We start from the raw sequence: 16,706 nt of genomic DNA, 5'->3' as shown, positions 1-16,706 counted from the left end.
TATATTGTGATACCTGAAAAGGCCAATGTGCCCAATGTGCCGTTACTTGCTTAGTTTTGTGTTCCTTGCAGAGTTAAAAAATTGGCTGTACCTTGCACTGTAGGTTCCATCTGTGTGTACACCGCTATCAGCGCCAGTGGAAAACAAACTGGAGGTAGCCACCACAGCGTTGCTATCACAGTAATGGAAGTGCAGTATCTAGCAAGCACCCAGCTTCCCATTAAAAAGCTGCCAGGGAGGCACCTTTATCTAGCAATGAACAATCAAAAGCTGCATTCTGCCAAATGTTTATCTCATAGAACAAATGGGACACCAAATTGCATTAACCAACCCGCAGCCTAGACAGACTAGTGTAACCATGATGCAATCAGAGAGCTAGGCCTCCTGTCATATGTTATAATACATCAAATGTTGCATCAAAGCTATCTGAAAAGTAACTGAAAATACAATTCCTAAATGAAAAGACAGAAATACTCACACAGAGTGGCGTCTGTAGGTGAGGCCATGGTGTGATGTGTTGATCGGTCTGCCTGCGGGAGATTACTGGACGTCACTCTCTTGGCTGGGGAGTTGTGGACAGTGTTCACTTCCTGGTTGGGAGAAAGAAAGAGGGAGCTATCAGAGAAAACACCTGTGCGTTTTTCAACAGGGGCTGGAGAGGTGACGCTAGGGGTCATCAAAAACCAGCTGGCTGTGTCCGAGTGGCCTCTGTACACACTGACACAGACACCTATGTACACACACAGACAAACAGAGGATGCACATGCTACCACACATGCCTTAAGCATGAAAAATGATACAGTCAAGCGTCTGGATGCCAGTGAAACGTTGCTTTTGTCTGGTTTCAACACACAACACATGTACACACACAAACCCACACACACACGCACACATCTGTGAGTGTAAAGAGAGACGACCTTGAACACAATGTGAACAGTAGGCATTGACTGGAAAGTTAGTTCAAACAGCACTTGGTTGAATTTTAATAGAGTCACTCCAGCTGTAACTAAAGGTGTTTTCACAGGCTTCTATTGATAAAAGGTACAACATTGGTAAATGGCATGTCCTTGGTGCATACAGGCTTGTTTTTCCCTTGAAGCATTTTGTCAAAACTTAGAAGTCAGTTGGTGCAACACTCCTATTCAGTTGCAAATCATCCCTGCAGGGAACAAACACACCTGTGTCTGTGTGTGAGTGTGTGTGTGTAGGTGTGCCTTTGCAAATGTGCAGGAGGTTTTTTTTTCATTTGCAAATCAAATGTATTCCCAATAGCGTTTTTTGCGACAGCAACTTGCCAGGCGTCAACATGGAGTGACAACAAACACACCATAATTCTGCACACGGCGTAACCATGCGGCACGCGCACACACACATAAACAAACCTGTATCTGTCTGGCTTGGTCTCCTTCTCTCTGCTGAAGGTGTCAACCATAATTTCAGAAATGCACCAAAGGACAAAACATTGTCCTCAAAAATCCCATTTAGCAAATCTTGCGTAGTAATTTGCATACTTTCCTACAATATTACACACAAACACACACACTCACACACTATGGATGTAAAATGATCTCTCCCTTCCTGTCACTGTCATTCTCTCTCTCTCTCTCTTGCAGAAGTAGAACTCACATCGAATGAAGCTCAAATCAGTGAGCTGAGAGGAGCAAAAGCACACTGTCCAAATGGGCTGCTAACCACAGCTCCCCAGTGCTGTGTGTCTGACTGCTGATATTAAACAGGGTATTTTGTCCACAACGGAGGGCTACTTAGCTCAGGGGATGATTAAGTGCACGAGTGTTAAGGATGTTTTACAGGCCAGTGTGTGAAAAATGTGTGTGTGTGTGTGTGAGTTTGTGGTGGTCTGACTTCATTATAGCTGGTTATAGAGGTGAAAGGCAGTGAATGAAGGCCATTAAAGGGATTCAAACATTTATCTCTCTTTGCTTGTCTGATGGGTTTGTTTTCAATTCACTTAAAGCCAATGTCTGTATGTAAATTATGCATCTAGTACATGTGGTATGTGGGTGTGGACACATTTTGAAAGATTTCCTCTACACATTCATAGATATTTTTCAGTTGCATCACAGCAGATGGCACTGAATCTAATTGAGGGATTGGCTGCATGCACATACACTACCGTAAGTGCTATGTATTGTGTTGTATTGTGCTTCAAATACAAGGCCCAGATGTGGCCAACAAACACACCAGGGCATTCTGGACGTCACGTGGACGTCATTCTAAAAGCTAACAGAGCAAGTTTTGAGATCACAATTCACTGTCATCAGAAATGTAATGGTCAAGGTTGTGAACAGTGCCGAAGTCATCAGGGTGAAGCAATAATGTACAGTAGTATGTCATTGCCTAACAAGGTGAAAAAGTATGCAGGGTTTGAACTCTCTTGAACTCTTCACACAACACTTTTTGTATTCACAACGAAGTAAAACATCATAACTGCCTTGCAGGTTGGATTAGATATTGTGCGACGCTTTTTGCATTTGTATAGTTTATTGTATTTCAACCTTGTCCATTAAATAGGCTTTTTTCTCTAACTTGAAATGTGTAGCTGTTCAGAATAGATATACAGGCTTGTCTTCTGGCATGATGTTTACTCTTTTAAGAAGAGAGCTTTCCAAGGATTTTAAATATGTTCTTTCAGTAACTGACCATATGAAATGCAGCGTTGAGCTAAAAAATACCAAAATTCATTATGTCTGGCTTGTCATTTGAAATGTCATTACCCTCTTTGAGAAGACCCATCTCAGAGCTATGTTTGGCATTGAACCATGACTGAAATTAAAATTGGAGCCAGTAAAATTTGAGTGTTGAGAGTGAACTTTTTCAAAAATACATTGACTTGGAAATTGGTCCATAGTTATTCACAATATTGGCATAAAGGCCATACAACGGCAGTTCTCAAAAGCCAGAAAAACACAGCCAGTCTGCACGGAGAGATTGATAATGTGCTATAATTCTGCTGACACCAATGAACCTCTTTACAAAGCTGGTCAAGGGCACAGATGGAGCTTCAGGGAGTGCAGCACCACTAGTTAAAGAAAAAGGTTGCAGTGCATTAAAACGGGACATTGTGTTAATTTTCAAATTGTTATTTTGCGTAGCAAGCCTATGTGTGAACGCATGAGGAAAAAGGATTGGTGTTTACTGGGTTCATTATCTGGGAGCTGTATGTTCTGATTTTAAGAAGGGGAACTAATCCGTGATCCGTATCACATCAGTTGATTCAAAAAACATCTTATTGGTGACAGGTACTGTCTCTAAGAAGACCCAATTTTGAGGTCACCAGATATTTTGAGGTGGACCACAGTTATCCATTTTATGAAATACAATAACGGGATGAGCAGCAGCAGTGCTACAGCTCAATGTCTCATGCAACCATCACCAAGTGTAATCTAGCGTTGAGTCCCTGCCATATGTTCTCTTTGGCGCATGCTGGCTGCCACAGAGGAAAGAGGAAGAGGGAGCAGGGTAGTGGCGGGGGATGCCTGTATATCTCCAACAGACTGACGGAGTTAATAAGGGACAGTGCTTGGTGAAATCTGTCTAAACGTTGCTGGCCTGTCGTGAGAGATAATCCCTGCGAAAAAAAAAATCACTAGATCCTCAGCTAATGAAATCAATGCTGGCCATCTGGGACCATTTCATGTGTGACAGGCGCCTACAAAGAGGCCAGTCGGACCTGTAATCGCGAAACCATGGTAACAGGAAAGAGTAATATGCGCACTGCTAGCCTGGGGGGGGTGACACCATGACACCCTCCACCTTCACTTTGGTGGCTATTAGAGGAAGACATCCCCAGAACATAGACCGATCCAGGAAACTGTGAGCTCGCCATCGCACGTGCAGGGTCTTCGCCATTTTACACTGATTGTCTTATGTCAGCTGTTGACATTTTTCATCCTCTAACAAGCGGTGCTCCTACTAGTAGGAATTTAATGACACACCATAGTGCATAGATAGTCTCTGAGGAGGGCTGTCCGCCTCTCTCTACTCAAATGTTCTCCATCTGTCCTCCCCCTTTCCCATCCTGCGTCATCGTCTGTTTAAAAATGTCAGTCTCAATAAGTCAATTACTCAAGAATAGAGTCCAAAGGTTTTAGTTCTCTCGACTCAAGTGAGTGAATGGTGTAGCTTGGCAACATAATGTCAGTTATAAGGACATAAGCATTTCCTACAAGGAGTGAAACTGTCTTGACTTGGATCAAGTGGGTTTACCTGAGTCCATTGCAGAATTTTTCACAAAGGAAAAATCATGAGTCAGTCCTGGACTTGACTTTTTGGATTGTCAACCTCGGTCGACACTTTCACAACATTCTCTTCTTTAACCTTCACAGAACCACTTCTGCCACTTTTTGTATGTAATTTGAAGTGTGATTGCACCTCACTGTGATGGCAGGCTTTTTGCACTGCCTTTAACTGTGGTGATTTGACAAATGTTAAAGGATAAGCCTGAGCTCTATTTCTATTATTAATATAAATGATTAAAAAATGATTATTACATACAAAAAGTCTTTGAACTGGTCCAATTGATGGTTTCAGCCAACAGCCGTGAAATGCAACTGCTGCAATGTAATCCTTTGGGGCAACTGCGCCTGATCAAAGTACATCCACTAGAAGTGCTTGTTTTTGACACTGACAGGCTCAGATTGTCATTCAAAGTGTCTGAAAACATTACGGAAATGATTCCCTGGACATAGAACTGTTTTTTGTTTAACCAGAAACCCCTGTTATATTGCTCTCTTCAAAGCCACCAGACTCTACTGAAAAAAACAGTAATCTAACCTCTCAAAACATGGGCGTTGCTGGTGTACCCCTGCATCAATTGGTTAGTTTGTTTGTGTCATTGTGAGCTAGAAAATATTGTATTGGGCCCGAATTAAAACCAAAAGAAATTAGGTGATGGAGGCAGCAGTAGAAATAGGATCGTTATCCTTTGACACATTTCTCTACATGTGGTCAGTCAACACCTTGTACAGACTAGTTTGCTTCAAGCATACCATTGAGGGAATAGCGATGAGCAGATTGATTCCACCCTCACATCAGAGATAAAAGCTACAGCCCACAGTGTTTGTGATGACTTGAATATGAGTTACCACTTTGCCAAAACTAAGACTCCTATCCGTCTCTCCTGCACCTTACTACTCAAATAGCACAGAAATTGCTCCGAGTGTTTTTGCTGGAGTTGGTGAAGCTGCAGTAGCGTTTCAAATCGATAAGGTCTGCTGGTTTGATATCAGATAAGACATTTTGGAGGAGAAAGGGCGCCCACGTCAACAGGCTGTAATCCTTGAACACTTTTTAAGATTTTATCTTATTTTTGGATTGCTCTCTATTCCTTTTCCCCTTTTTCTCTTTCAGGTTCCTGCCTTGTTTTCCCTATCCTTTCTATCTCTCTATCCTCTCTCTATCATTTTCTTTCTTTTCTTGTCTTGAGACAGCACCCTGGCCTGCGGCATGCTTGTTATCCTGATTGTCTTGCAGGTGAATGGGGGGGCTCTTTTGTGCTGCCAAGATCTGTAAAAGCTTCCATATCCACCTGCGCAGGGAGACTCTCCCCATCCTGTTTCTTCATGTTTGTTTCTTTGCTCCTCTGTTGTCAAACCTCCTTAATTTAATTTAATGCCTATGTGTCTTTGGAACTTGCACTGTAGTTCTGGCTGGTGTTTGACTAGAGGGGCCTGCCAAGAAAAGAAGTCACTCACACATGACTGACTGTTTGGGAACCTCATTTTAAATGACAGGATTCCTTTGTTGGCAAATGGTGCATACACGAGTGAATCCATGCATGTGGTCACAGACACTGTATTTAAATACACTTGAGCCACATGCACAATCCCTCTGACAGCTCTTGGACTGAGTGCTTCTGGCTGTGAAAGCTGCCTTATGGGTTTGCTGGCATAACGTACAAGTGGCTGCTCTCAAAAATGACTCATGAGACTGTACAACAGTAAACAAATCACTGGGCGGACGGAGGCAAACAGTTGCTTTGGATTTGCTTTGGATTTACTTCTCTAAACATGTCTGACCTTCTCCAACAATTCAAAGCGGTGAGCCAAAGGTCTTAGCAGTCATTTCAAACCGTTACTCTTCAGCAGGAGCATCACAACATGTCTTATTTGGGTCTGTTCCCCAGTTGTTGGCCTCAGTCACAAAGTTCAACTGAATCAGGTTGTCTTAAAGTTAGTGAAGTAACCAGAACAAAATCAAGTATTAAATATGCTTCTGTGTATTAGACAGTGATACCCAAGAAGAGAAGACATGACAATCATGTAGGTAGTTAGGGTGTAGGATTCTGTGTTATTTTCCGCTGTGTTCTACAAACCAGGACGTTTTGGATACACCTCATTGAGAAGACTAAAATGTCCTTCTACATTCACATGTGATGACTTTTAAATGCCAGATTTGTTAAATTAACCAAAGCAAAAAGAGAGAACACGAGAAGACGCAGGCTGCATTCCTTCCAAAGGATGCACCAGCGGCTCCCGGTCCAACTGTTTATCTGCTCCATACGTCAACAAAACATCCCTCTGCATTACTCCACCTCAAGTTATCAGTTCCTGCTGTGAAAAAAGCCTTTAATATTATAAGACAGTTCAGAGTGGAGTCAAGCTGTTTCTGCTGCCAAAGCTTGAAAGAAAAACAAGACATTCTGTGCAACAAAAAAAAAAAGTAAAAAGAAATGAATAGTTAATAAAGTCTATCTTACCAAAATGTTGCATTTATATTTTAACCCTGATGGTGGGAACTTTTCAGCTTGGAATTTTGTAGTGCAGGTAAACGATTCCTGAAAATGTCATTAGGCTATTTTGCCATGCCAGATTTGTAGCAAGATATATTGTTGGATTCTTGCTCTGGTTTCCTGAATAAATCATTATTTTTTAAATTCAAAACTTCTTATTCAGAATTTATAATCAAGAAGCCACATTTTTGGTACTTTTCTGACTACTTGAACTGAACTTTCACAGCAGTGCTATTGGTCACATTACAGGAAATGTAGCATGGAAAAAGCACCCATACTCGGGGCTAAAAGTCAGAATACCTCATCCTCTGCTGCATCGATTCAAAACAGTCTGAGGCTTTTCGCTGCTTTTTTTGGAGAAACTGCATCCTAAGGCACATTAGCCTGCATTGGCTTCAGCATTCAGCTGTGGCGGTTGCAGTGCTGCAATACCTCAACCTCTGAGTCTAAATCATTTGGTCTGTGAGAGTAAACAGGTGAGTGAATGAACGCATGATTGCCTGAGTGAGAGGCTGTCTTGATTACATAAGGTAATTAGCATCTCGAATGGGACAGCTATTGTGAGAAAAGAGACTGATTTGCACAAAAAGAAGCCTATTTATCCTCATATAATGTAATTCATATTTACCCAAATCATTTTGATGTTAAACATTTACAAATTTTTTGTAGTAATCTAAAGTGATGTCTGCTGGCTGACAGGCGATTGATGGAGAATAAAGGAAACATTCCATTTGAGTACATTGAAACAAAAATCTAACTGAACAGTAAAGTCTCTCTTTGAAGCTCCATGTTTACCGTGACGGATTAGCTCTCAAAGTGGAAGCTGCTTTATGTGTTGTACAGGAGTGGCAGCAAATAAAAGCAAAGCGTTGTACCCTCAAGTCCTCAGTGCAGACAAACCAGGAATAAAATAAACCACAGGGGGGGGGAAAGAACTGCAGCGCTGATTTATGTACAGCCTTTAACAATGCTAAGGCGTAATGGTTATCACATTCACCATCGTAGTTTTGCCTCTGAAGATGAATATTAGCTAATTAGCATTTAGCACATAGTTGAGCTGAGGCTGATGGGAACTTAGATGTGTCTAGTACAAGTACTAGAGAACTAACACTCGAAAAAAAGTTAAAGGATCAACAAAATCATTAGAATTCATTGTGTGGGAAACATGAATGTCTGTGCCACTTTTCATGGCAATTCATCCAAAAGAGATATTTCACTCAAAACAACACATGTGAGTCTCATGGTGGCGCTAGAGGACAAATCTGGGGATCAAAATCATTAAGATTCATCCTCTGGGAACAATTGACCATTACAGCAAACTTAGGGCTTAAAAATGTAAGATATTTGACTGGATTTGTGAAATGGCTGACCTGCTGGTGGCACTAGACAAAAGGTCAGAGGGTCATCAAAGTCAGCGGAGAACACAAGTTTCTGCACAAAATGTCATGGCAATCAGTTCAATAGTTGTTGAGATCATTCTGTCTGGACCAAAATGGTGGACTGACTGTCATCGCCGACCATGCAGCCATTCTGCTAACACACTTCCACTAACTGATACACATGTTTGTTGCAGTACGTGCACTCTTTGCACTTGATGTATGTACGTTTAAGTTCCATCAGGATATATTTGTGTGTGTCTGATTCTGTTGTGTATAGGTTCTGGCACTTGGACAGTGGCTCTGGCAACTCCTGTCCTAGCATGCAATAGATTTGAAACCTATTGAACCTACGGTATTATCCAGTCACACATGTAGACCTACTACTCCAGGTTGGCTCAAGGCCTGATGTCCTTGCAGTTTGATGTTTCCACTAAGTTATTTAGTGTGCTATTTTCCGTTCTTTTCCTGTGACGTTCACTGCCCTTGATCTGAGAAACACTTGAATCAGCTGCACATTGTTGGAAAATGCAAGTAGAACCCATTTTCATCAGGAATAATGTGCTGAAATTAAGCAGCCTGAACTATGGGAACACTTTATAAAAAGAGCCATCGATACTGTCATTATTCCAGTCAATTCTATTTTCCAGTACTGTGCCACGGGGAAGCAGAGGTAAACCAGAGGCTTTCCTCTATCACCTCTTCCTTGTTAGTGTTATGCAACTGCGTGCATTGTTCATTTGAAGGTCATCAGCTTTCATGCCATCCTCCCCTCTGCTCCCTCCCTCTCCCTCCCTCGACTCTTTGGCAGCAGCTTTCTTTTCACCACTGTTGTTGTTTGCGCCAAGTGCCATAAGCGTTCCCTTTTGCAATCCAGCAGCAAATATGAAAACAATTTTTTGGGGGTTTTCAATCCTCTATCGACTGTCCTCATTATGACTAAACAGAGGCACATCAATATTTCAAGCACTCATAGGCAAACATGGGCATAAAAGAGACACGGTCCAGAAACAGAGAGGGAGAAGAGACAGAGATGAGCCACAGGCCAAGAAAAACACTGAAGTAAAATAGAGTGTAAGGGAAAAATAGACAGAGAATAGCAATGTATCTGACATAAGAAAAAGTCCTATTGGGCAACAAGACCTGATAAACAACAGGAAGAGAGTGGAGAGGTAGGGAAAGAGACTGTGGGAGGTGGACTCTGGTTTGTAACAGTGATTTGAGTTTTTCTACCGAGGCCAGCTGGGACAGACAGGATTAACTAAAGGCCAACAACCAACAAACACATACACAGTGAAAAGCTGGGAGGCAGAAGACAACAACACAGAGAGACCGGCAGAGGAAATGAAGAGACTAAACAGAAGAAAGGACAGACAGGCATATAGTGACCTAGAGAAAAGCCCAAGGGGATATATGATTCACATTTATGGTGACAGACAAACAGAGCTGCAACAGATGGGATATTTTGGTACTGAAGCTCTCAGTACAAGAGGCTGTCGTGATGTATGAGCAGAGGGCACATGCAGGATATTGCTGCTCTGGTCACAGTTCGCGCTTCATTTTCCTCTCAGGCACTAGTTTTGAAACATAAAAACTTGGGTGATGTGTTTTCATCCCATCCCGTGCTGGTGAGAAAGTGTTTTTTTTTTTCTGGGGGAGTCTACATGATGCAACATTTAGTCAGAGTTTTCCCTCAGCTGTGTTTGTGGTTCTGTCCTGTCAAAATCCTCCTCCCATGTCTGCTTGATGAACAGTGCAGTGGTTTCTGCTCTTTTTTTCCCACATTCTTTTAAACCTTTAGGTCTGAGAGCGAAGAACAACTGGGTCAAATATGTTTTTTAATGAATGCTTTGACTCTGGACAGTTTAGACTGTGGTGCAGTCTAAACTGTCTAAAACGATACTCGCAGGGCAAGTAGGTGAGCTGTTGTAGCTGGGGGGACCGGCCATGGTCCCAATAGTCCATTATTACAAAAACGTAATAGTCCAAAAAATGTCCATTAAATTGGAACCAAATGCCTATTGCTCTCAAAATACATGCTCTCCCTGCAGTTGTTAGTTCAGTAACTACTGGTCCTGTCCATGGAGCTGAATCTCTGGGGTTTTTGCCCCAAATAGTTTATCTTTGTGGCGTTGTACCAACTGACATTTTAAGTGATTTAACTGTCAAAGACACATTTTCAGTGTTAAAATAAAATCTTTAGAGTTTTCTAGTCTTGTACGCTTCTTTCACATTCGCTCATACACTCATGGGAGGGGCTACAATGCAATTTGGGCACATTGAAAAACTTTTTGTTGATTGTATGTGACAAACATTTCCCAGTCAAACTTACAACCTCAGCTGTCCACTTAGTGGTTACATAGCAGCTTCACAGAAGTAGTCAGAGGTTATGTCTAAACCTGCTGCTATTTTTAGCATTACTAGCACTCCCCATGGGGCAGCTGTGTTACAGGAAAGCCATGGGGGCGGTCTGGTATAGTAGCAACATGGATACTTATTTTCAAAGAGGAGGATTTCAGTTAGAAACACTTTGAGTGCATCAAGGAGTTCAGCATTTATAGCAAATGGTAACAGTTAGCTTCAACCTTTAATTTAACTTGAGTAAACTTTGACTTTTTTGACATTTCAAATTTGTACTATTGACCAGCAGCAAGCTGATCGAACAGTGCTGACTTATGAGCCATGACCCGCCTCTGATCGGTCAGTCACAAGGTAGTGACCACCTGCTTCCACTCTCTCTCCTCCTGCTTCCTCCTGGGTTTGTCACCACAGCTGGGCGAATTGTGGTTCCCAATTAAATGATATTAGTGTGCAGAAATAAAGTTTGTTTTTAATTATTCATCCTGTCTTGCTGCCTGCTCTTTCTCCTACTGAGGTGCTTACCCAAGGTAAAAAAAACAATAGTATTTCTAACAGCTTATTGCACCTCTTATGCATTGACTGCCAAAAACTAACAGGGCATTAATGCAAACTGGAGGTGTGTGGCCCTTAGAGAACATAGATATACATATATAGACGCACATCTATGTAACAATATTAGACATTTGTGTGTTTCACATGCAGCACATAAATGAATGGGACATTTGTTACATATGTATATTTCCATTTAACATGAACACATACGTGACTTACTCATGTGAACATGTATGCGAATGGACGTTTTTTCTGAACATATATAAGATATAACACTTGTGTATGTGAGTTGATATGTGGTCATATATTTAGTTTCTGCAGTGCTCCTCACTCTGTATTCTAGGCCTTTCTCCCCTGATTATCAGCACACTTAACTGAACTTGACAGACGTGTGCTTGTCTGAAGGAGAAAAAAAAGTTGTGGGAAAAGAGAAAATTGAGCAAAGGGGAAGGAAAACTGTCAGTGTGAGAGTCTGCGCAGCCCTGATGTGGAGCCTGATGAAGCTTATCATTATTGAAACATGAATATAATTTGTTAATCAGACTCTGACCTGCTTTACCTGCTAAAATATGAACTTGCCCTTCATTTAGATTTTCTCCGCTTAACGCCTCTGCTGATTCACTCTGAATCTCCATCGCTCTCTATCAATCTTCATCTTCCTTACGCTCTGCCTTCCCCTTCCATCCACCCTCTCAGTCTTCCTTTTCACAATATGGCTGTGTGCTCACAGAATGTAAATTATATTTCAGTCTCTTTCATCAGGCTCCGTGCGCTCTTAATGTTCAGTGAGCAATGCCAACATCACCAGGCACCACTATTTATACAGGACGACTCTGCAGCAGCTCAAGATCCGGCTCTGTTTTCAGCCTCTCCAAATATACACTGAATCATGCAACCGACATTGGCTGACATGCTGCATGCCTGGTTGATATTCTGGGGATTTAAGTCTATAATTGTTCAAATGTGTAATACAAGCCCATGCATGTGGATGAACTTCATGTCACCCTGGCATGGTGACTCTTTCTTTCAATTATATGTGGCCTGGATACTCGACCACTTTGTACCAGACTGAAATGTGTAAATAACTGTTGGATGGGTGGTTAGGTTTAAGCATTCAAAGTTCCCAGAGGATGAATCCCAGTGACTTTGATAATCCCCTGACTTTTTTCTAGCACCACCATTAGGATGCTGTTGAATGGATTGCAGTGAAATTGTGGCTAACAATTATATTGTTATTTTGTTCAACAACACAAAATATGTAAATAGCCCACACTTTTGAAGTGTTTTTGATTCTCAAAAAAGGGGGTTACCTGTAAGTGGCTAAATGAGACTAAGGTGATGCTGAAGTCGGCTGTGTTGTTCTTACTTATGCAAATTGCATTTATGCTTCAAGAATGCTCCTTTGTGGAGATGCTGAACAAACTGTGGAAGTAACTTAAACTTTTGTTTGCCACAGAGCTAATTTTCTGTGATAATCCACCATCCAATGGAAAAAACCCATTCGCTTTTTGTCAAGGGAACCAGGGAGATGGTAACTTCAGGGATGGCCTAAATTTGGACTCATCTATCACTTTAAATTCAAATGATTTTCCCACTGTTTGATATATAAAAACCACCAAAGTGTCTTTAGATCTAGAAGCTTCTGTTTTCTGCTTCCATCCATCAGTGCTAACATGGCACCATAATATAGCATCCTGGCTTTTCGCCCAATCATTCCAGCACCTGTAACAGGTAATGAGACAAATGGGACCAGTTTCTACCATCAGTGTAGAGCACATGAGCATGCTGCCAAAATGTTACCATTCAGAAGGTTAACAATGGTGTGCAGTTTCTCACAGACTTTAATTTGCAAAGAGAAAAGGGCCGAGAATTTAAAAGCAAGCAGCACCCAACACTGCTGGCGCTGCTCTTAGCCTTGTTTTTCCCTGTGGCTCCTTGCTCTGTTTTTCTCTGCACAAGCTTCAGTGATTGAGCTTTCGGTCATGACACACAGCCAAAAACATTTGCATTAGAAACCGATTCGAGGTCGCTTCCTCTTTTCTTTTCTTTTGCTATGGCAACAATGAATGGCAGAGATGAGAGATGGCGTGGTGCTGCTGTCACAATCACATCTTTCCATGATAAATGATTGAGAGAGTAGGCCTTGAGGTCTTTGGCTAATTGTTGAACACATATGCTGTTGTCGGGTTGTGGGTGTCAAACTGCGTTAGAGAAAAGACAATCTGAGTCACACAACAACAATCTGTATCTGTAGGCCCGGAGATATGCATTCATTACCCAGCTTTGGGGATGGATTATCATGTTGGAGTAAGTATGCACATACCGTCTGAATTCCTCTGGTAAGAAAAGGGCTGTCTTAACAAGTATTGACAGCAATACAGAGCAGACTTTTATGTATGTTTCAATTTCCCAAATCCACACACAAAACAAACGACGGGTAGGAAAATGAGAGGTAAATTGAATGAGTCAGATGGAGCGGGCAGTCTCAGAGCTGTGTTCGGCAGACCGCATAACAGCGCGACTATTCTCAGAGCCAAGGCTGCGAGCAACAAGTCATCATCACACAACAGACTAGCTGTGCGTCACACACACAGCTCCGCTGCCAGCTCCATTAAAAGATTTGAATCTGCGAAACTGAGACGAAAGAGAGGCCCGGTAAAAGTTAATGGAATTTTTACGAGCTCAATGGACTTGATGAGGACGCCGGTGTCCTCATCAAGTCTGGATCAATTTCTTGCAGACACATTGTGGCTTTTAGTTTATTCAACATTTAATTAAGTGCATTTAAGAATGTTAGTGTATATTGATGGATCTCTTTTTTTTTATTTGGGGAAAATGGCCCACCATTAGCCAAAAAGCTTTCTCATATCTTACACCACATCATTTGACACTTTTAAGTGCGATTTTTCAATGCAGCATAGTGACAAAATTCACACTCTTTGCTTAAAAGCAAAAATCTATGGAAACAAACTATGTGAAAAGCCTAATGCATTGCTCCATTTAATGTCTTTGAAAACGAATACTGCCTTTTCAAAGCAGGGCATTTGTTGAGACCAGATTCTGAAAGCTCTATGGAGAGAATATGGTTTGTGGAAGGAAATGACAAGTATATCGCAGTGCATTCAGCTAGACGCGTAAAAAAACATGAGCGAGTGTGTGACAGTGATGATACAAGTTATGAAAATAAACCGAGGCAGCATTCCAGACCTCTTGTGCAACTGTCTGAATTTATACAGACACCTCATTCAGAGTCAGAGAGCACGAGTCCTCCACCAAGAAAAGCTCCCCTCCCCCTGCTTAACCATGTTATCCTGTTAAAAAGGTGTGACTAGCTTTATCCCAAAGTATGAAAATCCATTTAAATTCTTATATGTTGTGTTAAATTTACCTAACACTTCAGATTTAGATATTTCCCCAATTATGCAAATCCTGATAATCTGATTGCCTCAAACACAAGAGAAAAGCCATTTTAAGACACCGTCAGGCATTAAGAATTAACTCCAATTAACACCAGGTGATTAGTAATTGTCTCACAGTGATAAACTCCTGATTAAGAGCAGATCATTTATCCTCCTTCTCACAGACCTTAGTTTTCACACTGGCTTTGTTTTTAATGTCAGCTTACTGTCTTAGTCACACAGATGCTACACTGCCACCCACTGGCCAACAGTGGCCATCACTGCATGAATGAATGCCAAGTCAGGTCATGAGTAGTAGACACATTTGCATTATGTAACTACTAATTTATGCCCAAACATTTTAATGAGCGAGTGCAGACTAATGGAAAGCTTTCTGAAGTGCAACATTCTTGATTACTGGCCTATTTTGTGCACATTTGCATGCAAGATAGTCACAAAACGTGCACATGCACTTCTGACAATTCTAGGCCATTGTAGAACAGTATCACCTCATCTGTCTCATGCATGTGCATCAGTGTGAGTGTATTCTACCTTGTGTGTGCAGCCATGACCAGAAGGTCAGACAGATGTTGTAAACACAAGCCAGCGTCCCTCGAGGACCGGCCTGCTTCACAACAACACGCTCTTTGCACTCAAGATAAACCGTTGCATCACTCCACATCTGCGGTTGTTGGACTGTCCTCTCCCCTGCTCGGGATTTTGGCCATAGCTGAGCGACCACCTGGGAATCCATCAGTCACTGTTATCACTGGCCGTTCAATGACATCGCACACTTTAAATAACTGAAGTGGAGGCACAGGAAGAAAAATACGGCGCATCATCAAATATTAAGCTCAGCATCACAGATGAGCTGGAGACAAGGTCATGTTTTATAACCAGCTCCAGTCCTGTCCTCTCTCTGGGAATCTGGGAACAGTGCCCATATGCTCCATTAACACTAACTACAGGCCTTTTTTTTTTCAAGAGAAGATACAAACACGCTATATGCACACGTGCTCCAATGCCATGATAAAGCGTGTGTTGAGATGCCAACATACAGACACAATGACCAGCTAGACAGCTTGTTATTCAAAAAAGAAATTATGAATAAATGATAATTTTTTTCTCCCCTGGGTAAAAAAGTGAGTGTTAAGTTTGGAAGGTGAAGAAAACAAATTAAAAGCTTAAATGTGGTGCTGATTGCAAAGTGGCAAGCTGAGTAGTATCAGCTAGAAAAGATGATAAGTGAATTACTAAGTCCCACTCTCCCAAAACGATCATGTTGCACAATTCATGCTGCGATGAGGAGACTACTTATACGTACATACTTATATGTGAAGGCTAAATATGTCATGAATATAAGGTGTGAGGCATTAAAAAAAGAGAGATTAAACAGAAACAAACACTAGTATAGTACAGATTGAGTGTCCGCTGAAGAAAAACAACAGTATCAGTCACTTTAGAAAATGCCCAGTAGTGATATATGTTCACGCTCAAGCCCTCTAGCAGCCATTAGAAGTATGGAGTAAAGGAGGAAATAATGATGCAGAGCCACAAAGCGCTCAGAGGGAAGATTGGTTGAATGTGGGAGGGTTTTCTATTTCTTATTGCCAGTCAATGTTCGCGCCCTAACGTAATGAAATAGTCATTCCCACCTAAACCATGATCATTCCACACTCCTACTGCTGTCGCATCAGGGCTCAGATGTCTGAAACAAACAAAATGATTTCTAACAGTCCTGGAAGAACCTAACAATGATATCATCCTGCAGGATGTCCTCCAGCAAGATGTAAATACCACATTGATACTGTATGCTGTATGTTGTATTTACATATCCAGCAGATATGGATTAATATTAGCCAGGAGTTTATTATTCACTCTCTTTTCAGCTCTGTTTTGGTCTCCTGAGAAAAACATGTGGCTCTTTGGCTGCTAAAAGCTCCATTTTGTTCACCAGTTAGTCACTGATTGTGTCTGTCTACAATTTGGTGCTGTGCATGTAGAACGCAGTGGGTTTTTTTTACAGCTTTTTCACAGAAAGCAGCTGTCTGCTATAGGTTAAAACACTAAGGATGAGAGCTGTGAGACTGACCCTAAAACAGTAAAAGTGCCCAAAAAACAAGAAGCTGTTAGCTGATTACTTAGCTCTTCCCTCTCTTCCAAATATGGTCAGTTCTGGCTCCAAAAAACCATCACAGTGGCCACGTTCACTTCTTTTATACAGTCTATGCATTACAAATAGTCATTTGAGCCACTGTTACCATAAAA

The 16,706-nt window shown here is 41.5% G+C and overlaps 1 protein-coding gene across 1 annotated transcript in view; it reads right to left on the bottom strand.

The window, feature by feature from the left end:
- The window catches only part of xirp2a (xin actin binding repeat containing 2a), a 44,316-nt gene that overhangs the window by 25,958 nt on the left and 1,652 nt on the right, over nt 1–16,706 (bottom strand). Inside the window, exon 2 of the mRNA XM_070855451.1 lies at nt 479–590. Coding sequence (XP_070711552.1) covers nt 479–590 — 112 coding nt within the window. The remainder of the gene's footprint in view (nt 1–478; nt 591–16,706) is intronic.

This window comes from Pempheris klunzingeri, chromosome 24 (genome assembly GCF_042242105.1).
Source record: "Pempheris klunzingeri isolate RE-2024b chromosome 24, fPemKlu1.hap1, whole genome shotgun sequence".
Classification (NCBI taxonomy): Eukaryota; Metazoa; Chordata; class Actinopteri; order Acropomatiformes; family Pempheridae; genus Pempheris; species Pempheris klunzingeri.
The sequence above is the reverse complement of the archived record's forward strand: the minus strand, read 5'-3'. Positions and strand labels throughout refer to the sequence as shown.